The sequence below is a fragment of the Danio rerio genome, chromosome 20, assembly GCF_052040795.2.
Source record: "Danio rerio strain M-AB ecotype USA chromosome 20, GRCz13ab, whole genome shotgun sequence".
Taxonomy (NCBI): Eukaryota; Metazoa; Chordata; class Actinopteri; order Cypriniformes; family Danionidae; genus Danio; species Danio rerio.
Window position 1 is genome coordinate 7,702,609 of NC_141040.1, and position 22,924 is coordinate 7,725,532.

Sequence of the window (22,924 nt, forward strand, 5' to 3'; positions counted from 1 at the left end):
ATCAAAAAGATAAAAACAAGACAAGTCACAGTCCAAACAAAGCTCTAAAACATAAAACAAGGCTCAGTCAAAATAAAGGTCTGAAAGACGAGTGTAAACAAGACAAACATGTTAAGACAACATGTTAAAATAACAAATCAAAAAAACAAAATCAAGACAGCCAAAACAAAGGTCAGAAAGACGAAGTGCAAAAGCAAGATGGTCAAAAAAAAAAATCACAAATCAAAAAGAAGAAGAGTGCAAACAAGACAAAAGACAAAACAAAGCTAAGAAAGTTGAAACAAAATACATGAAGAGCTCATGACGAGTCAGTCAAAACACAGCTCAACACAGAATGGTGAGTGCAGAAGAGGGTGGACAAGACCTTCTGTATAAGGACAAAGAGGTGGCTGAGCTGGTCAAAGTTGAACTTGACAGCAGCAGCAGCGATGATGGTGTGGATGTTCTCGATCACAGTGGAGGACTGACCAGCCTGCACACAAAATTAGGTGTACATCTATGAACCATGTATACCAATTTAATCTAACAACAATAATAATAAAAATGTTTATAGGACTGGAATGATAAGCATATGTAATAAATTGCATCCAAATAAATTTGTAGATTTACTGGAAATGCATCGATGCATGTTTACATTCATTCCTGAAAAAAAAAAATTATTTGACGAATTAAAAATAATGATAATTGATAAATTGACTGATTACTGGGCGATGTCGACTAATTTGGCATCATATGATATCTAATGTGAAACATCGCAATGGACGATGGCATCGTCATCATAGGCGGCGTTGAATTATTATTTATGAATAATTAATTTATTCATATCAAATTAATTATTTGTAGTCTACCGTTTAAACTACCTGACCCGCATGGTCTTTGTTTTACCCATAACCAAATCATAAATAAAGATAAGTTAGACACAAATTACCACCTGTCAGTCACTTTTTCCGCAGGACTCTGGCATGAACAGGCAGAGTGATCTGTGTCATTATAAAGGCACAGCAGCACGTATTGCATTCACCATGGGTCAAGCTGATCACTTGAAACAGAAGTATAAACCAGGCTTAAGACGCGCGTGTACACAAAGGCGGGGCTGCAGACTGCAACCGGCCCCTAGGTTTACCCCTAGGTTTGTGCCACTTTCATCCTGAAATCTCTGTACCATTTTAGGATGCAAACCTTGTCTTGTGAATAAATCTCAACACTGTTCACAGCTTCATTTCTATGCTGAAAATCAATGGTCATGTGGATGAACACCGACTGAAAACTTAATCATACATTTGCATCTTTTTCAAATTTAGGTTTATCTGTAGACTTCTCTGCTTAATTTTTCTGATGTCACATAAGCAAATTAGCCATTTTCATGAATTTTTGTGGGTGTACAATCACACATAGAATACTGATTTTAAACAGGTAAACAAAAAACAAGTCATCGATTAGTGACAAAATATTGTTTAATTAAACATCAAGTAGTATCGCATTAGGTTTTTTTGTTAATATTGAACACATTCTTTTCTGAGAGAGCACAGATTTGATGATTATTTATAAAGGCTCACCTGTATTTTCCATATTTTGGAAAGTTCATCCAATGAGAGCTTGCTGCCGAGCAGCTCAATGATGCCCTTTATTCTGTCACAGTACTGGGCCTGGTCAATGTTTCCTACAGCAAATACAGAAATAATGCACTTCTTTTAAGCATTTTCACAAATCTAAAAAAAAAATTTTTTTTACTTTTTAACTCAACATTTTGCTCTCAAAGACTGAGAAACATTTTGCATTTTGATCACAGATAGGTCAAACTGTACATTTTACATTCTGTACAAGCTTTGACAAAAAATAACATACAAAAACCTTTGAGATTAAAATGCTTTAAATCTCCTCCTCATTATTACCAAACAATTCAATTAATGAAGTTTAAAAAAAAACCTGACCCGTTTGCCAGCAAGGTGGCATGTGATGTCATAATAGTACACAGACTCCGGTTCCAGAGCAGAGGCTCCGTCCACTAGCATTCAGTCAATATCAAACATTACTACAATCCATATAAACGTCATGACGTGTCACATCAAAATTAAACAGAAGCAATTACAAATTACTGCTGCTGTGTACAGTAGACACCATGGTAATATGCATGCTCAATTTTTGACATTTACCATTTTTGGTCAAGTCTGTTTAAAGCAATATTAACAATATTAAAACGTTTTTTTAAGTGTTGTAAATCAACGATAAGGCTGCATGTAACGTTAAAGGTTAAATGCAACATTTAAAAAAAATGTAAATATATATATATATATATATATATATATATATATATATATATATATATATATATATATATATATATATATATATATATATATATATATATATATATATATATGCCCCTTTAACCTATATTTTTTCCGGATAGTCCACAGAACAAACCACATTATACAATAACTTACCTAAATTACCCTAGCCAGCCTTCTTAACCTAATTAACCTAGTTAAGCCTTTAAATGTCACTTTAAGCTGTATAGAAGTGTCTTGAAAATATCTAGTCAAATATTATTTACTGGCATCATGGTAAAGATAAAATAAACCAGTTATTAGAAATGAGTTATTAACTATTACGTTTAGAAATGTGTTGAGAAAATCTTCTTTTTACATGGTGGCTAATAATTTAGGGGGGCTAGTAATTCTGACTTCAACTGTATATATATATATATATATATATATATATATATATATATATATATATATATATATATATATATATATATATATATATATATATCCATTAACCAGCCCTTATATGAGAAAAATTTAGTTTTAATGAAGAAAATATGTCTTAAAAAAATCCCATTATCACAAGAAAATACCTTTATATAACATAAATAAGTGGGGAAAAAACTAAAAGCCTATAGAGTAGCCTGTGTGTAGCAGCAATGTGTCACCATGAATGAGTAGGCACATCTGGTCCCAGAATATAAAAAAACATGTTTTCAATTTTGTTTTCTTGTGATTTTATAGTTTGTTATTTGAAATAAAAAATAAAAATTAAACCATTTGTCAAATTTGCTTATCCGTTTTTCCACCATGAAAAAGTCAAATGCCTCGTATTTCAGTTTTCCTTTTTTAAATTTTAAAATGGAAAAAAAAATGGCTCGCTTTTCAATATTTGTTTCTAAAACAAAATTCCAAAGCCCAAAATATACACTGATCAAAGCTGAACTGCTCGTTTATGCCTCTAACTAGACTTCAGTATTAAAATCTCAGTATCAGAAACAAATGGAAGGTTTATTTTTCTGCCTGAAGATTTTGGTGGATTACATGCTTTTTCAAAGCATTTTGACAGCAAACTGTTTTGTAAACAAGACCCAGTGTAATGGATAAATCGCAAAGACAAATTATACTGTACTGGATCTGTAATTACTTTCATTTGTCACCTTGTCTGTGAATGACAGTTTTGGATAGAAAATGTTGTCAAAGCAATATACAATAGATGCAGTTTTTTTCTATGCAGTGACATCTACAAATCAAAACACTGGTCGTTTACTGACAAGCTTTAAAGGACACGCTCTTTAAAATCTGACTTTTTACAAAGAGGTTAAAGATGAAGGGTTGGAAGCAATTGGAAATAATAGTATGTGTAATTTTAGAGTCAATTGTTGTGTGTAAACTGACTTAAAGGGCCGTGAAACCCCCTTGTTTTAGCAGGGTTTTTTCACACCTCTACTTTGAAAAAGTCAGGAAAGTGGACGTGTCTAGCTCTGTTTAGGGGGGAGTGTTGGAGGAGAAAAAGAGGGAAGGTCCGTAAAAAGTTGCATAAAAATGGGAGTGTCGGTTTGGGCAGGCGCTGATTTTAACAGAGGCAAAACAAAAACACAGAGGCAGAGGAGAAAGACAGTGACTGTGTTTACATTAACATCAGTTATCAAATTATTTGCCAAATTATAATATTTGCCAAATTAATAAATGGTGGACTTTAACTGCAGTTTGGCTCTTTTATTCAGGAATCATGCCCCTCGTGACAAACGAGGTATTTGATTCGAGTAATTGCTGGAAGCGTGCATTTTTCATGCAATGTTTGTTACTGCAAGGTGAATGAGAGAAAAACACTCTGCTTTTCTCTTTAACTTAGATGCACTCAGTAGGTAGCGTCAGAAAGCCGTGTGTTATTCTGGTCACATAATGCAGTGAAAATCCTACACAACGATAATGGTTTTATTGTGTTGCTTACATGTTTACACTCGGAGAGCAGCATTTTCAGTCCATAATATTGTAGTGATATTACCATACGGTAAACTTTATTAACATAGAAATCATTTGACTAAGGTCCGTCTTTCAACACTGAAAGAGTACTGCTGACAATTAGGGTTGGGTATCGTTTGGGTTTATTTCGATACCGGTGCTAAATCGATACTTTTCAAATGATACCGGAGCCAAAACGGTGCCTGAACCGATACTTTTAAGCCACAAAAATATGGTGGATGACTCTAGAAAAATCTTTTATTTGACAAAATCTTATTAAAAATTATTAATAGAGCAATATAATAAAAGTTTAAAGTAAACATCAGTTCATATTTTATATAATTGAATTGCATTAATATATTTCCTTTGATCATTTGCGGAGAGTTGTACTTGTACTTTTGGGAGGCACATTTTAACATAAATCACAAAATATAAAAAAAAAATGTAAGTCATTTGTTTTCACGCATCACTCTGCAGTCTTCATAAACAAGATAATTAAATACCTTAAACTCAAAATAATCTTCCTTGTTCATTTGTTTGACAAGTAACTTTGTACTGGTGTAGGATAACACATTTCTAACCTACAAGTACATTAAGGCACAATGATGCACCAGTAAACTTTAATCAGATAGTCCTACAGTTGAAGTCAATATATTTTGCCTTCCCATCCTGAAATGTTCACAGTGTTTCCTAAAAAATATTTTTCTGGAGTCAAAATAAGTCCTATTTCTTATAGTTTATTTCTTGAATAAAAGCAGTTTTTAATTTAAAAACATTAAGGTCAGCATTATTAGCCTACTTAAGAAATATATACTGTATATTTTTGATAAACACAACAAATCAGTTAAAAAATGATTTGACTAATTATTTAAACTTTCGTAGTTACCTGATTAAGTCTTTAAATGACACTTTAATCTGAATAAAAAACTATAAAATACTTAAAGGGACTTTGTCTGAATACAACTGTCTTGCAAAATAACTAATAAAATGACTCTATGGGAAAGAGGAAAAAAAGCAGATATTAGAAATAAGTTAGTTAAACTCTTATGTTTAAAAATGTGTTGTAAATAAATCATGTGTTGGGAAATCAAAAATGAATAAAGGAAAAACTAAACGAGTTGAATATGACTTACATGAGCGTGACTGAAAACTACATTTGATCAATGTGTTACTTCTGTTCTTTGGTACTTGCCAACTGTTAGTAAATTCAAGACTGCATTTCCAAACGTAAAGCTATGTATACTAGATTTCTGATTAATAATGGTCTCTGCATAGCCGAGCACTTCCTATATTAAAAGTGTTAAAATCGCTAATACCCATGTCAATTGGGGCATCAACCTCTGACGAATACGGGATACTAGGCTAATGCGCACAGCACAGTCACTGGCATACCCAAAGTTATGAACCCCCTGATGATTTAGATGTGATTGAATGTTTACAATTAAGGGAAAAAGAGTCCAACTGAAACAGAAAGTAGTGAAATAGAGACAAGAAAACCGAGAGTTTAAAAAAAGAAAGTTAAAGGAAGAAAGCAAAGAGAAAGTTAAACCAAACAAAGGCATTAAAGGGAAAATGAGGAGCAAAATAATAAGCATGAAGAGAAAAAACGCAAACAGAACAAAGAGAGGAAAAGACAATAGGTGGTGTCAGATAAAGACGAGTGAATAAATGGATGACAGAAATGAGTGGGTGAGGTGAAAAGGCTTCAGGCACAAAGCAACCGTTTGAGATTCTGCCTTCTGCACACTTTAACACGTAGAGGATTTGCTCAGCGTGAAAGTGTGAACGTCCGCATACACGACACATTTATAGACATAGCCTTTGCCTCCCAATCTCGTCACTGAGACTTATTAAAGGAAGTAATAAGTGAGTCTCCACAAAAAACACAGACTCAGATGAGCATTTTGCATACCTCTCTGATAGTTACTGTTTAAACAAGAAGCTTTGCTACCTAGGGCTCTATTTTGACGCTCCATGCGCAGAGCGCAAAGCGCAGGGCGCAAACGCTTTAGGGCGTGTCAGGACGCGTTTTAGCTAATTTAAGGACGGGAATAATTTAGCTAATTTAAGGACGCCGCGGCGCATGTTCTAAAAGGGTTGAGTTTATTTTCTTAATGAGTTATAGGTGTGTTTTGAGAATAAACCAATTTGAGTCTCATCTCCCATTCCCTTTAAGAGTCAGCTGCGTCACGCCAAGAGCACATTCGCTATTTACAGGACGCAAAGTAAGTCTAAGTGGAAAAAATGAGCATTTCACAAGCAAACAGTTAACAGTTTTTTAACAGAAAACTGTTAAACAGAGCATCTACTGCGTGAGAATGAGAGATAATGGAACGACTTTCACTTTCGCTCTTGGATAGGGAAACCTTTACGCACAGACATCAATTAGTCTATAAATAAATACTTTTGTTTGTTAAGCGCAAATATTCGTTTCAAAACTATTTCTAAATTCAGTTCTAATTTTTAGCAAACGAATAAATGAATAATAATAGCAAAATGTGCTTAAAAACCTGAGTTATATCCTAAAACACATGATGTGCCCCATATGGTCTAAAACCTGACAGGTGGGCAAATCTAAGCTTGTTTTTAATGAAACAAATATAAATATGGATATAATTAATAATACTGCTAATAATAATAACATTATACAAAAGCAAATTGTTATGAATGAACTGAAAAAGCCTCCCGAGATGAAGAAGACATAAAAGCAGTGATTTTTCATATTTATGTAGGTTAGAAAATAATATGTTTTGTAATACTTTAATCCTTTATATTTATATTCTATATCTATTCTTATTATATCCTATATATATCCTTAATATTTAATTTTTTTCAAATGTAAAGATATTTGCCTATTGCTCTCTTGTGTGTATTAAGCAGTGTGTAAGCAAGGAGTTTAGACCGGGTTAGTTTTGGTCTAATGAAAAATCTATTATAGTTTCTCAAAATAGCAACGCGCCAGCGGTCGCCTCAGCACGCCTTCCTTTTTAGACCAGATCGCCTATGGGCGCAAAAATGAGCGCTAATGCATTTGCTATTTAAACAGCGTAGCGCAATGCCTCAAAACGACTCTTGCGCCAAGCTGAAAGTACCAAAAGACTACTGCGCCACGTCTTGTGCCACACTGCGCCGGGTGTATGATAAGGCCCCTAGACTTTAATAGCTGTGTCTCATTTCAGAGGCTGCATCCTCTTCGAAAAATTCGAAGTACCTTCAAACGCAGCTTCCAAATGTGTCCTTCGTTATCCAGGTAACAAGGAACATAAACAGTGGATCCTTCATGGCTTCAAACGTCCCAAGATTCATTGCGCGCTGATAACGGCAGGACGTTTTTTAAAAGAAAACTTCGGTTTAAATGGAAAAAAAGTGGTGCTCGTGCACTTATAGTCCTGCTGCTTTCAAGAGCTCCAGATATTTTGTAAGCAGCAGCGGTTGCCGCTTTTGCTTTAAACCAGAGAAAAAATTTGGCAAATCTTTAGTATTGAGCCCTTAAAATTCCTATGAAATAAAAACTAATGGCACTATAAAACCACAGCCCATTTGCTAATCCTCATCGAGCAAGCTCATACACGACACACAGAAAAGTGAAATGAATGAGGAGGCATGTGGACATAACACAAAATCTAAAGCAATTCATTTTAGCATGTCAAAGTCAAATTCTTTGCATATAAAATATTTTCCCAACAACAAAATTAGAGAAATGGAGAGAGGCTAGTAATAATAAAACTACTAGCCACAGTGGATGGTGATTAAAAACGTTAATGTTAAGCCCTGATTATTACCAAATATTGATAAATTATCTTATATACGGTTGAAGTCAGAATTATTGTTTATTTACTTCCCAAATTTCTGTTTAATGGAGTGATTTTTCAACACATTTCTAGACATAATAGTTTTAATAACTCATTTCTAATAACTGATTTATTTTATCTTTGCCGTGATGACAGCAAATAATATTTGACTAGAAATTTTTTAAGACACTTCTATACAGCTGAGTGACATTTAAAGGCTTAACTAGGTTAATTAGGTTAACTAGGCAGGTTAGGGAAATTAGGCAAGTTATTCTATAACGATGGTTTATCAAAAAAAAAAAAAATAAAAGCTTAAAGAGGCTACTAATTTTGTCCTTAAAATGGTGTTTAAAAAATTAAAAACTGCTTTTATTCTAACCAAAAAAACAAAACAAATAAATTTTCTCCAGAAGAAAAAAAATATTCACAGAAATACTGTGAAAGTGTCTGCTCAGTTAAACATCATTTGGGAAATATTTAAAAAAGCAAGAAAAAAATTCAAAGGGGTGTTAATAATTCTGACTATAACTGTATTCACCTTATTCTCAGCTGACGAGTGGGCGCTGCCATTTGAATCTTTTTGTCTCGCGACATCCGGTCACATTCACTTCCATTCATTATTTGACGTTAACAACTGCTCGTTACGCTGCTTGATGTTGCAATTTAATATTTTCTTATTATATTATGCTACTTGGTCTGTGTAGTCATGCAAACATTTGTTTGTTGAGCAAGTAGTTTGGCCATATTCTGCCGTTTATTATTCCTAGTCATTTTTCCCATAGGCGACTGAATCGGAAGTTCTAAGACAATCGCGAAAACAGGCGCACTTCCGCATTTTAGAATAAGGTCAATATATGAATTATAATACATTGTAATCTTTCCTGCATTTGTTTATAGTAAAAATGTAAAATCAAAAACGAATATACATTTTTTAAATTTTAAAGATACATTTTAAATGCTTATTCGTGTCTGCACCATAGACATTTCAGTGTCATTAAAATTTTAGTTTTAGTCATTCAGTTGTGTTTTTGTAATTTTTACTAGCTGTTTTTATAATATAAGTAAATATTTGTATTATAATTTATCAATTTAATTGGTTTTAGTTTATTTATAAATTTATATTCTAATATGTTTTGATAACAAATATTATTTTAGATATTTATTAAAATATTACTATTGTTGTTTAATACATTTACAATCCATTTGGTCATTTTAGTTTCTCTGTTGAAATCCATTAAAAACAATGTTGTTTTTGATATAATTTAAATGGAAACTAGCAAAAATAAAAAGTACTTTATTTAAAGTGTTTTTATTTCATCATTTATATTATTTCATTATTTTTTTTTTATGAATTTAGTTTTATTAAATTTTATTTCTGTAATGTTATAATATCAGACCATACACTGTACATGCATTACTAAAGGGATTTTTTTTAAAAAGGTATTTTTTAGATTAAAAAAAATCAACAGTCAACGCTGAAACAAAACAAAGACATACAGACAAGACAAAAAAACAAAAGAGACAATGCAAAATGGATGCATAATGTAAAAATAGCATTTTTAAAAGGACTAGTTTATATAAATTTAAATGAATTGATATATAAATGTTTTAGTCTATAAATCTTTCCTTGAATAGAAGGTCAAATAACATATTGTACATGTAATTTTATTTATAGCTTAAGCTTAATTACTTATTTATTTTTGCTTGCTGAATATTATATTTTTTCTCATAAGCTTTAAATTAAAACCTTATGAAATCTTTGTTGAACTGGATTGGCTTATTCTCACCTTCCAGAGCTATCGACAGCACTGAGTTTTCCACCAGCCAGTCCAAAAGTCGGTCTGTGTCGATGGCGTTCTTCACAGTCTTAGACACTGTACTTTCCTCGATGAGTTTCGTGACCTGTGGGAGCACAGAGCCATCAGCGTGAGGAAAAGAGCTCAGGCATGACTGAACTTTAAACCTAATGTGTGGAAGAAACTCGAAACCTCTTTGAGCGAGTTCATCTTGGCACTGAAATGGGGCGTTTTGAGCATTCGAAGGAGGATGTCCAGCCGGAGGTCATCAACCACGTTCACCAACTCCCGCTGGAAACGCATGCAGAGCAGCTTAATGGCCGACAGCAGCTCAGGAATACTCACCAGACGCTGCACAAACACAGAAAAACAACAACCGTGAGTACAGCTCAAACAGTGCAGACATTTCAACCTGCATATTAATTGTAATACACTTTTAAAATATGTATATGTTGATCAGTTTTTAATGTTAATGATTTCAAGCAGCATTAAATGACCTTGATCTCGGCTTCAACAATTTCTGATGGTGAGAATTGAACTCTACAGTTTAAAAAGGGACTTCTGTAGTAGTTTGAAAAAAAAAAAAAGATATAGCATAAAACCTCCTGAATTATTAGCCCCATCTGTTGAATTTGAACACATTTCTAAGCATCATAGTTTAATAACTAATTTCTAATAACTGATTTACTTTATCTTTGCCATGACGGCAATACATAAGACCAAAGGTGTCAAACTCATTTTAGCTCAGGGGCTACATGGAGTAAAATCTGTTCTCAAGTGGGCCGGACTGGTCAAAACAATGGGGGGTGGGGGGGTTGTTGCGCTACATATTTGAAGAGACAGGGAGGGGGGGTGTTTAAGGGTGTGGTTTGGTACCACGCCTCCTTTTTTTCAAATGGTCCCCCCTTTCAGTTAGCAAACCACTGCCATCAACCCCTACCCGGACCTCAGCAAACCACCGCCACCAACCCCAACCCGAACCTCAGCTTTTTGGTACAGTCCCCTGATCACCCAGGCAGGTGGAGCTAAACCCTGCAGGGCACCAGACCTCCAGGAATGAGATTGGTGACCCCAGCTATAAGGGGACGCAGTTTACTGAAGAATGATTTGAATATGGCATGGTAATATCTCATGAAATATTTTAGGTAGCTTAGCAGTGAACTATGGCTCAGTGTGGTAAATGATTACAGAACAGGTTTTACTGTTGTTTGTGCACAACAATCACATGTGATTCATTGCACAGCATTAACTATATTTAGGTGGCTTACCTTGTCTTTCAGGTCTTTCTCCTCCAGGTTCTGCACATATGTTATCATCTTATGGATGACTGGGTCCAGCATGGGCTAAAAAATTCAACACAAATGAATCCATAAAGCATCAAGCTGAAGGTGAGACTAGTTTAGAAACATATTTTCTTTGACTTATTACAAAACATCTAACAATTCAAGAATTCCAGGTATCCATGTAAATAAGTAAGAAGAGATCATTGGTTGTAACACTCACCTGCACCAGGCTTGAGTTGAGGTATTCTGCACACACACCGAGTGGCTGAACCAGAGCGGATACACACTGAAAAAAACAACAACATACAAATGCGATTAATTTATTCAGAATGCTGGCATAAAACAAATGACAAAACAAACTTATAGAGAGTGTTTGAGGAAAATATTAAAGGATATACTGTTATGATTTAGTGCCAGGAGTACACACTTTTCTTGCTTTGATATGAATTACTATGTTAAATCCTTGCACAAAATAATGTTGTTTACAAGTTAAAGGATAAAGACTTATTTTTGTACTACATTTTGAGTTATATGCATGTACATGTGAGTATCTATATCAGCGAAGCTTGCAAAAATGCTTGAAGGAGTCAAACTGCATCCAATTGACACTTTACTATCCAATGAGGACACAAGAGAGGTTTTGTGAATGCAATTAAATGGATGCAACTGACACTGGTAGGTCATGTGATAACGGCAACATTGTGGATCGTCCTAGGGCAAAATATAATGTAATATGACAAAAACAAAAACTAGATGATATCAATGTCATCGAGAGAAAACAAGATCTTTTTGCAAATTCAACAAATTTATATTTTATATACAGTCAAACCCAAAATTATTCATACCCCTGACAAATTCTGACTTAAAGTTACTTTTATTCAACCAGCAAGTTTTTTTTTTGACCAGAAATCATACAGTCTTTTCCCTAAAAATAATAATAGGACGGTGTACAAGAGGCATAATTGTGGAAAAAAAATATTTCTCAGCTTCTTTTACATTGAAAATTAACTTTGAGACAGAATTCACGAGGGGTATGAAAAATTTTAGGCTTAACTGTAAATATAGACAACATTGAAGGGACTCAAAAAAGTACTCATCCCTATAGGCGATTTTTTGGTTATACTTTATTTAAAGGTGTCCTTACTCCTTACAGTTAAACTTGTTGCGACTGTTAATTTAACTACTGAATAACATTAATTACATACACTTACTATATAGTTAGGGTTAGAACATGGGTTCTAATTCTAATTACATATTCACCTTTAAATAAAGGGCTTCCATTTTTTATTTATTTATTTTATTAAGTGATATCTTGTAGGCAAATGTTTGATTAATAATGTCAAAACTAGGGATGTCCAGCTCCACATGATCGAAAATCGGGCCCAATCACAGTTTCAGACTCGAACTGAATCAGACGTTACTTCCCGATCAGGACTTGAATATATATGTAGTGGTGGGTTGTTATCGGCATTAATGTGCTGTGTTAACACGAGACTCTTATTGTGCGATAAAAAAAAAAATATATATATATATATATATATATATCGACCTTAATCTATTTTCAAAGTTGGGTTGGAAGTAAGGTCTATTCTACGCAAGCTATGATGACTTTCACCTTGATATTTTTGCGCGAACGTTTACCTGACCGGTAAGCCGTCTGGCAAAAAAGTGCCCTTCTGAATCAAATTAGCAGGATGCCTGACTTTAACTGCAGTTCGGCAGTTTCACTTTAACTCATGAACATTTCATTCATGCCACCGTGACAAACTGGGGTATTAAACGTAAATAAGGAGTAAGGACTGTTGAGAGTGTTATGGAATGTAATAACACATGCCAAATGGTAAGAAAAAACTTCCGCATTTTGCGTTATATATATATATATATATATATATATATATATATATATATATATATATATATATATATATATATATATAGTCATTATTTTATAACATTAATGGTTGTGCGAAGTAATTAATTGTTATTAATTTCTATTACACTATTGGTTAAATGCTAGCAAAGTAGAACACAGAAGCAGCTTGAAGCGGAAAGAGCGAGTATGTGAGATATGTACAGTAACTGTGACATATGTAAACTTGGGATTGCCTGCCAGGTATTTAAAGTTGAGATGCTATATGTTTTTATATTAGATTTTTTTTTACATTTACAGAGACGAATTGATGTTATTTATTACTTGATTGTTCAAACTACCTCACAGATTTGTTTGTGAACAGAGTTGATAAATGTTAAAATCAGGTGAAATAAATAAATCATAAGGAACACCCTGGATTTGCTTCTTCGATCATCTTTATTCTTTTTTATGTATTATGGAAGTATCGAATCAGGTTTCAGTATCGGTAGATACTGAAAATAAAATGACTTAGACTCGAGGGCAAAAAAACCTGACAGGGATATCCCTAATAGAAACTAAATATTAAATAAATATAAAACACTTTTTAAAAAAATTAATGATTATAGGCCCATAAAACGAATATAATAATGCTACATAAAAAGCTTAATCATGCATCCTTTTTTAATCAACCTACCCATATTTATACAAAACAAACTTTTTAACAGTCAAAATATAGCACCTAATCAGTCAGGATGTGATTTCAGACGCACAAGGGACTTTTACACAACATCTCTCTCCTGGCGTACATATCCTTAAATGCCAACAGAGAAACATCACCAATGAATCACTTCTCTGTTTCATCAAATGACTTGTCGTCCATTGGAGAGAGTGAATGAATCATTTAAGTCAGCGAATGAGAGCAAACTGAGTCCTGCTCTTGTTTTTTGCTTTCAATTGACTCTTACCATCATTACAGATTAAATGGCTACAGTAGCAGGGCTTCCCTTCATGTCTGAGTTTTAAGCCTAGCTGGCATCGGACCAGCGGAGTTTCCTTTACGTGGCCACAGCAGGTCGTGCGAGTCCCTGAAAAGACTTTCCCTTTCGCCTCCAACTTCCTGTTCCTGTGTTGAGGCCATTTATATGCAAATCCCAAATCAAAGCATCTTTTCCCTGTCGCCAGCTCTATCTCTCAGCCCTGGCACGCAGATCATGCTAATGCCCACCTTCAAAAGACAAGCAGGCGGAACCAAAAACAAGGCAGCTTCACAGATCCAAGACAAGGGGGAGCATTTACACACTCGCACTAAAGTGGGAGCTGGCACCTCCCTCTGCTAATAATAATAATAATGGAGTCATCAAACATTTGTCACATCAATTTTTCTGTCTGACTATCTAAAAAAACAACAATTAAATATTATTAATAAAGCAGCTCTTTGGTACTTGTACTTAGTACTCATACTTTTCCAAATGTTTAGTGGGCAATATTATGGGTTAGAGTATACACAAGTTTTCATTTTGAATTTCTACCAAAAATGTTTGCTGCAAACATTTTTGGGTCATGCAATTTCTATTTTTGAATACTATTTAGAATGGATGATATGTAAATATAGAGCAAAAACAAAAAAAAAAAAAAAAAACATCATTTTCAATCATATATAATTATATCTATTAACATTTAAAAATGTCTATTTAAAATAACAAAATCTAACCCTGATGGTACAAAATTTTGAAGCAAAAACTAAATGAAACAAAACGACAAAAAATAAAATCAAATGAAACAAAACAAAACAAAAGAAAATGAAAAGCAAGGAAACCAAACAAAAGCCAAGCCAAACAAAAAACAAAAGCAAAAATGCAGCCCTGATGGTAAAAAACTTTGAAAAAAAGCTGAACAAAAACTAAAGACAAGCAATAACAAAAACAAAAGCCAACTAAAAACAAATGCCAACCAAACAAAAACCAACAAAAGCAGACAAAACAAAACTAAAGCAAACAAAACATAAGTAAAACCAACAAGACAAAACAAAAGCCAACATAACACCAACTAAACAAAACAAAAGCCAACAAAACAAAACAAAAGCAAACAAAACAAAAACCAAAAAATGCCAGCAAAACTAAAGCCAACAAAACAAAAGCCAATAAAACAAGTCAACAAAACAAAACAAAGGCTAACAAAACAAACTCCAACAAAAGCCAACATAACAAAACAAAAGCAAACAAAACAAAAACCAAAAAATGCCAGCAAAACTAAAGCCAACAGAACAAGTCAAGAAAACAAAACAAAGGCTAACAAAACAAACTCCAACAAAAGCCAACAAAACAAAAGCCAACATAACAAAACAAAAGCAAACAAAACAAAACAAAAGCCAACAAAAAATAAACAAATACCAAAAACATAAAAACTAATAAAACAAAAGCCAACCAAAGCCAACAAAACAAAACAAAAGTCATTAAAACAAAACAAATGACAAAAAACAAAAGCCAACAAAACAAATGTGTGTGACTCTAAATAATTTTATCTAATTTAGTTTATTATTTTGTCTTAACAGTTTTATTGGTGTAAATGTAAATCTTACTGACTGAATGATTCATTGATTGATCAGTCAAATTCATTTGAGTTATAACTAGTCCATCATCCTACCCATCCCAACCATCTCTGTCTACCCGTCCCTCAGTTTGACATTTTTTCAGACATTATTCCACTTCCTCACATTGTAATGTCTTTTTTTTTCCTCGACAATTGCATTACCTCAAAAGGCCCGAGGAGAAACAGTGTCCAAAAGCAATTCTATTAGTTCACATCTCAATAACTGGCCTTGATGCTCTCTTTTTTTCTGTCTACAGAAATGCAGCATCTCATGTTCCCTCTCATCTCCTTCTCACTGTCTGCTGTGTGTAGGAAGCTCTCGGTGTTGGTGATGAACATGAGCTGAGCTCTTTAGCACACGCTATAATAGACTCTGCCCTCATTCAACTCTCTCTCACTATGCCTCTCCCTCTTCCAATTCTTCATTTATTTATTTGTTTTTACTCCACAGTATTGCTCATTCCAAAGATAACCAAGTTTTGCTAATAACTGGGATATTCCATCTTAAAGCATGTGCAACCAAAATATTTCTCATTTTTAAAGAGCTTTTTCTGGTGTTATTTTGACAGTGTGTATAATAAATATTACAGCTGGGCGATATGACAGAAATCTTATATCATAATACAAGTCATCTCCTTTCCTGATAACAATATATAACACAATATAGTGGCTTTTCTGTAAATACAATCAATTAATAATTACTAATACATGCACTGATCACATGCTCATTTGTATGCAATCATATTTCGCACAAATATTTGATTAAGTATGTAAAAATATAAAACAAATACTGTAAAATGATGATAATGATTACAGGTCCAACACAAAAATAAAATGAACATCACCAAATAAAATGCTAAATGTAAACATTGTATTTTCAAGAATACAACTTTCTCACAGCGCTGTTTTTCACATTTCTGTCTGCATCCCTGTAATCGTGTGTAATATAGCGCCATCATACATAATGAACATTTTTTTTATCATAAACAATGTATTTTGACATAAACAACGGAGCATCATATGAAATGATACTTCGTCCATATGTTTTACATTAACCGGCCACTTTATTAGGTACACCTGTCCAACTTTGCTTGTTAACGCAAATTTCTAAACAACCAATCACAGGGCTGCAACTCAATTGCATTTAGACATGTAGACATGGTCAAGATGGTCTGCTGCAGTTCAAACCAAGCATCAGAATGGAGAAGAAAGGTGATTTAAGAGTCTTTGAATGTGGAATGGTTGTTGGTGCCAGACGGGCTGTTCTGAGTATTTCAGAGACTGCTGACCTACTGGGATTTTCACACACAACCCTTTTTATTGTTTACAGAGAATGGTCCGAAAAACAGAAAAGATCTTGTAAGCGGCACTTCTGCAGGCAAAAATGCCTTGTTGATGCCAGAGGTCTGAGGAGAATGGCCATACTGGAGATGGCCAGACGAACCTTAAGGCAGATGGGCTACAGCAGCAGAAGACCACACCAGGTGCCACTCTTGTCAGCTAAGAACAGAAAACTAAAATTTGCACAAACTCAGCCAAATTGGGAAATAGAAGACTGGAAAAATCTGATGAGTCTCGATTTCTGCTGCGACATTTGAATGGTAGGGTCAGAATTTGGCGTCAACAACATGAAAGCATGGATCCATCCTGCCTTGTATCATGGTTCAGGCGGGTGGTGGTGGTGTAATGGTGTGGGGGATATTTTCTTGGCACACTTTGGGCCCATTAGTACCAATTGAGTATTGTGTCAATGCCACGGCCTACTTGAGTATTGTTGCTGACCATGTCCATCCTTTTATGACCACAGTGTACTTATCTTCTGATGGCTACTTCCAGCAGGATAAAGTACCTTGTCATAAAGTGCAAATCCTCTCAGACTGGTTTCTTGAACATGACAATGAGTTTAAGGTACTCAAATGGCCTCCACATTCAACTGATGCAAAAAAGCAACCTTGGGATGTGGTAAAACGGGAGATTTGCATCATATGGATGTGCAGCCAACAAATCAGCAGCAACTGTGTGATACCATCATGTCAACATGGATCAAAATCTCCAGTACCTTGTTGAATCTACATTACAGATATTAAAGATAAGGCAGTTATAAAGCCAAAATGGGGTCCAGCTGTGTACAAGTAAGATGTACCTAATAAAGTGGCCAGCAAGTGTGTATTCGATAGACCAGTGTTTCCCAACCCTGTTTCTGAAGGCACACCAACAGTACACATTTTCAACCTCTTCCTAATCAAACACACCTTAACTCATCAGAACATTAGAAGAGACTCCAAAACCTGAAATCAATGGGTCAGATAAGGGAGACATCCAAAATAGGCATTGTTAGTGTACCTCCAGGAACAGGGTTGGAGAACACTGCAGTAGGTAACGTGTAGATCAAAACATTTCATCAATGTTGTCCTAATATTATAAAACCCATTCTTGACTTAGGACAATTTTAACAAATTTTTTTTGATCCACTTCAAATGTTGACTACTATATTGTCATATTTCTCAGCCCTATTTATCAAAAAATGTATGTCCTTAAAACACATTTTTAGCATTTCATCCTGCACAAATTGATGTATACATGTAAAAAATTAGAGTAATGTCAGGGTATGGTCTCCACTGGCTCTATAACGTCTGATTTGACCCTCAAACAGCGCAGTTTTAAAAGGAGTCCTGGAAGATTTTGCTTTGTGTAGTGGATTTATAAAGGATAAAGACTCACGCTCGAATCGATCTAGTAAAACAGACTTAATCTCTTCATATCTGTGTTTACGTGGGATGAGGAAACATCTGGAGATTGATTTTCAGATATGGTAATGGCTGTTTGTTTTCCAACACATGATGCAAGTGGACAAATAATTTCAACAGACTGGGCCGATCATCTGGCCAATCAAAGCACAGTAGACTCTTAGTCGAAGCAAACTAGCTTCATGCTGTATGCCCCATGTACACATCATCGGCTATTCAGGGCAATTCAATCATAACTTAATGTCAAAACAGGTATCATAACATAATTTATCAATATGTGACTCTTTTTGGATTCTCGGAAGCTAGAGAAATTAGGAATATAGAACAGGAAATACGCTGGGACCATTGTTTTTGTTTATATCCCTTAAAATGGTCTATAAGAAACACGTTTTTGAACTTTTGTAGAGGACCATACACTTGATCACTTTCATGTGTTCCCCACAATGTATTAAAGCACCAATTGTTTGTATTTTAGGAACCCTAGCACTCATACGTTTTCAAGAGTCATTTTTACTGCTGAAACACCCACTAACCTAGTCTGCAATGGAATATTTGTCATACATATATACAGTTGAAGTCAGAATTATTAGCCCCGCTTTATTTATTCATTTTATCTGGCTTTTTTAAATATTTTCCAAATGATGTTTAACAGAGCAAAGAAATTTTCACAGTATGTCTGATAATATTTTTTCCTCTAGAGAAAGTCTTTTTTATTTTATTTCTGCTAGAATAAAAGTAGTTTTTAATTTTTTTAAAAGCCATTTTAAGGTCAAAATTATTGGCCTCTTTAGGCTATATTTTTTTCTAAAGTCCACAGAACAAACCATCTTTATACAATAACTTGCCTAATTACCCTAACCTGCCTAGTTAACCTTGTTAACCTAGTTAAGCCTTTAAATGTCACTTTAAACTGTATAGAAGTGTCTTAAAAAATATAAAAAACGTCATCATTGCAAAGACAAAATAACTCAGTTATTAGAAATGAGTTATTAAAATTATTATGTTAAGAAATGGGTTGAAAATAATCCTCTCCGTTAAACAGAAATTGGGGGAAAAAATAAACAGGGGGGTTAATAATTTGGATGGCTAATAATTCTGACTTCAACTGTACGTATTGAATCGTTTGGTACAATGCTTACAGTAGATTATGCTTTACACACTGAATAATTCACTGCAGTTAATTAGAAAATTAATATTTGAAGACTTCAGATACAAAAATCTCTAAACACCCTCTGAAAGTGGACATTTTTCTCGCTTTTTGGAAATTTTTATTTCATTTGGAAATGAAAGAGCCTAAAGTGTGTAAAAAAAAAAGCATTAATAAAAAAATTCTAATAATCAATTAAAAAAAAGGTTCAATTTTTAATCAGTAACATTTAAATATGTCCAGAATGCACTCTCTTACCCCGATCTCAATCTCTTCCTGGTTGAGCTTGCATTGAATTGCTGTGAAGCCTCCCATTTCTCCAAACTACAGATAGAAACAAGAGTCATATTCAGTTATTGAACCGCATAGACTTGTCAGATGTCTAATGTGAGGTAACATGATATAACATAATTTTCTCCTGCAGTGTTTGATTGAATTTCTTACCCGATTCACCAAGTCCACTAGCCAGCCGTGAGGTTCCTGGTACAAAAAGAACAAAGAAGTTTGATTTCATATTGAAATAATTTGTTCTTCATTTATGCAAGCTGCTTGTTTGCTAGATATAATAATTTTGTTTATCTTATGCCTGTTTACTGGAATGCAAAACCAAGCTGAACACCAAACAACTAGCACCAACGAAACCAAACTATGTTGTAGCCTCATTGTTTCACATCTGAATCAAAAAAGCTGCCCGTGAAAAAAAAAAAAAAAAAAAAAAACGAATAAATGAGACCTGCAGGGGCAGAAGTCTGTTTTCCTCCTGCAAATGGAAACTGAATTACGCGCCCAGACAAAATGTAAACAAAGCAGCATTTAGTACCATCATCACAGTAAGTGTCAGTCAAGATTGAGTGATTTGCTCGGGCAAATATGTCTGATAATCAATTAATTTAGGAAATGTAGCAAAATTACAGCCGGCCCCTAAGTGATTCTTCATTCAATTATTTATTTTTTTTCGGCTTAGTCCCTTTATTAATCTGGGGTCGCCACAGCGGAATGAACCGCCAACTTATCCAGCATATGTTTTATGCAGAGGATGCCCTTTTAGCTGCAATCCATTGCTGGGAAACATCTATACACACTCATTCACACTAATACACTACGGAAAATTTAGCCAACCAAATTCACCTGTACCGCATGTCTTTGGACTGTGGGAGAAACCGGAACACCCTTGAGGAAACCCACGTGAACCCAGGGAGAACATGCAAACTCCACACAGAAACGCCAACTAACCCAGCCGAGGCTTGAACCAGCAACCTTCTTGCTGTGAGGTGACAGCACTACCTACTGCGCCACTGCGTCACCCATAAGTGATTCTTCTTGCCTTGAATTGTTTAAGTTTCGACATCCCTTCACTACATTACACCTAAATCCCTTCACTACATTACACCAGAGTTAAGGCAAAATTGCTTGCAAAGCTTAAGATTAAATTTCATATCATGAAACAACAATTACATTAAACATTTCTTTCTCTTTAGTTTCATTCTACTCATTTCTACCATGTTCTATTTAAACACGGAAAGTGCTGTGCTAGAAAACCCATTCGTTTCAATGGCTTGTGCCGCATAAGGAAGTTTTGTTGCCGAACAAAGTGTATAAGGAGAGCACTGTTGACCAGCTTGTGTTAAATTTAATAAATTTAAAGTCAAACTGAAAGCCTTGCTTGCCCATCCTGATTCGAACACAAACCCATATTGCGGTAATCAGAGAAACAAATTGAGCTGCTGCTGCTATTTTGCATCATTTCTTTTTGAATTCATTTGTAAATTTTGCAAGCATATTTCACAATATTAGACAACAATTAAGAAAAAAAAAATTATGTAGCCGCTAGGGGTGTAACGGTTTACAAAAATCATGGTTCGACTCAATACGACACAGTGGTGTCACGGTTCGGTTAGTTTTTGATACAGCAAAAACAGAAAAAAGCCAGAGGATTTCTCTAGTTTAAATTTTTCTCTAATTTTAATTTACCGGCCCTATTATTAGTTAACAATAACTGTCCTGTGTTCTCACGGGTGGTGTCTGATATTGCACAGATGATATTTACATATTACTTATTATTAGCATACGTCATCCTAATAGCACTAACGGTCTTTCCATGAGCTGCAATATTAGTTTAATCTCAGTGAATGCATGCTCTTTAGCGATGGTGAACAAGGTGTCAGTCACAAGATTGACAGCATAGTGATGATTAAATGTAGGATTAAATAATGTTAGCACATCTCGTGCTTAAAATGTGTAGACCCAGTGGCAAACACTGTTACCTGAAAACTTCGTCCTATCGGCTTTACGGTGAATGCTTTCGTCATTTTCATAGCAGACTTTAACCACTAGAAGTCTTTTATCCACACTTCGAAAAGTCTAAATGCTGGATTGACATTGATTAAATGATCACTAATCAGATGTGCCTTTAGGTGGTTTCTAAAACTAAATCTGTCAGTGTTGTTTTCATTTTCTCGTATGCAGACCTTTACGTTTTCGCGGCTGTAGCTCCCTGTCATTGGAACTGAGTGATTGATGGCTGATATTACCCAATTGCATTCTGTTTTAGTGAAGTGGGCCAATAAAAAGAGCTTGAAGGCAGGGCAAGCATTACTGGCTTTGTTTATCGCAAGTTGACAAGTCAACTGTTTTAAACCATTCCTGAGCGCTGCGTTTGATGTTTTTAGGTGCAAAGATGCTTAATGCGTGAATGCATCCTAATTCCATGCATGTGGTGAGCATTTTGCCGTGAAAACTGATATCAATTTTATGCACTAACAAATATATTTTGATTTCGCATATGTGACCAAAACGATCGCAATTTCGAGCTTTGTCTCATATCCCCAGCTATAAATGTACCAAAACCAAAGTGTTTCCAAAGCCAGACCTGCTGTTGATTAGAGGAGGATTACATTAACATTATAGCCATTTTGCAAGCAAGTGCAGCGTGTGTCTGACTGGAGAAATGTATGGAGGTGGGCAGAGAAGGCAGCATGTTGCCTGTCACGTCATTTGGGATGCCGTGTTGTGCGTTGTTGCACTGAAAACATTCTGTTTTGTACACTTATTCTCTTTTATCTTTTTAGATATTAGTCTGAATCGTACGGTTTGTAATGCATACCGAACCGAAAGTCTCGTACGGAACGGTTCAATACAAATATGCGCATCGTTACACCCTTAGAAGCCACCAATAGACCTGCCAATGAAAGAAAGTGGAAGAAACTGGACAATTGCGATAATAATGTTAGATTTAAACAGGAATGTGTCTCCCAAGCCAACTTGTGATACAATCAATCAAACACATCTGAATGCCAGGTGTAAAAAGTGCCTTGGAGAATACACTTAGAATAATAACTTGTTTTCTAGTGTAAAGTTAATTTACATAATCATGAATTAATCTTTAATACTGTGCAATTAACAGCTTCTTATACTGAAAGACAGTATATGGTTGAAAACAAAAATGTACAAAAATGTGCACACGTCTAAAGGCCCTTGTGGAAAAAGA

General features: G+C 34.5%; 1 protein-coding gene across 5 annotated transcripts in view; it reads right to left on the reverse strand.

Moving 5' to 3' along the window:
* Positions 1-22,924, reverse strand: part of usp24 (ubiquitin specific peptidase 24) — a 150,281-nt gene that overhangs the window by 87,317 nt on the left and 40,040 nt on the right. For all 5 annotated transcript variants that reach the window (XR_015518055.1, XM_087297922.1, XM_087297921.1 and 2 more), the window contains exons 6-13: positions 19,882-19,917; positions 19,696-19,761; positions 11,323-11,388; positions 11,088-11,162; positions 10,012-10,170; positions 9,811-9,925; positions 1,557-1,660; positions 365-472 (exon numbers count right to left, since the gene is read on the reverse strand). Coding sequence is in view for 4 of the 5 variants with exons in the window: in XM_087297922.1 (XP_087154048.1) it covers positions 365-472; positions 1,557-1,660; positions 9,811-9,925; positions 10,012-10,170; positions 11,088-11,162; positions 11,323-11,388; positions 19,696-19,761; positions 19,882-19,917 (729 nt within the window). In the remaining variant the exon portion in view is untranslated. The remainder of the gene's footprint in view (positions 1-364; positions 473-1,556; positions 1,661-9,810; positions 9,926-10,011; positions 10,171-11,087; positions 11,163-11,322; positions 11,389-19,695; positions 19,762-19,881; positions 19,918-22,924) is intronic.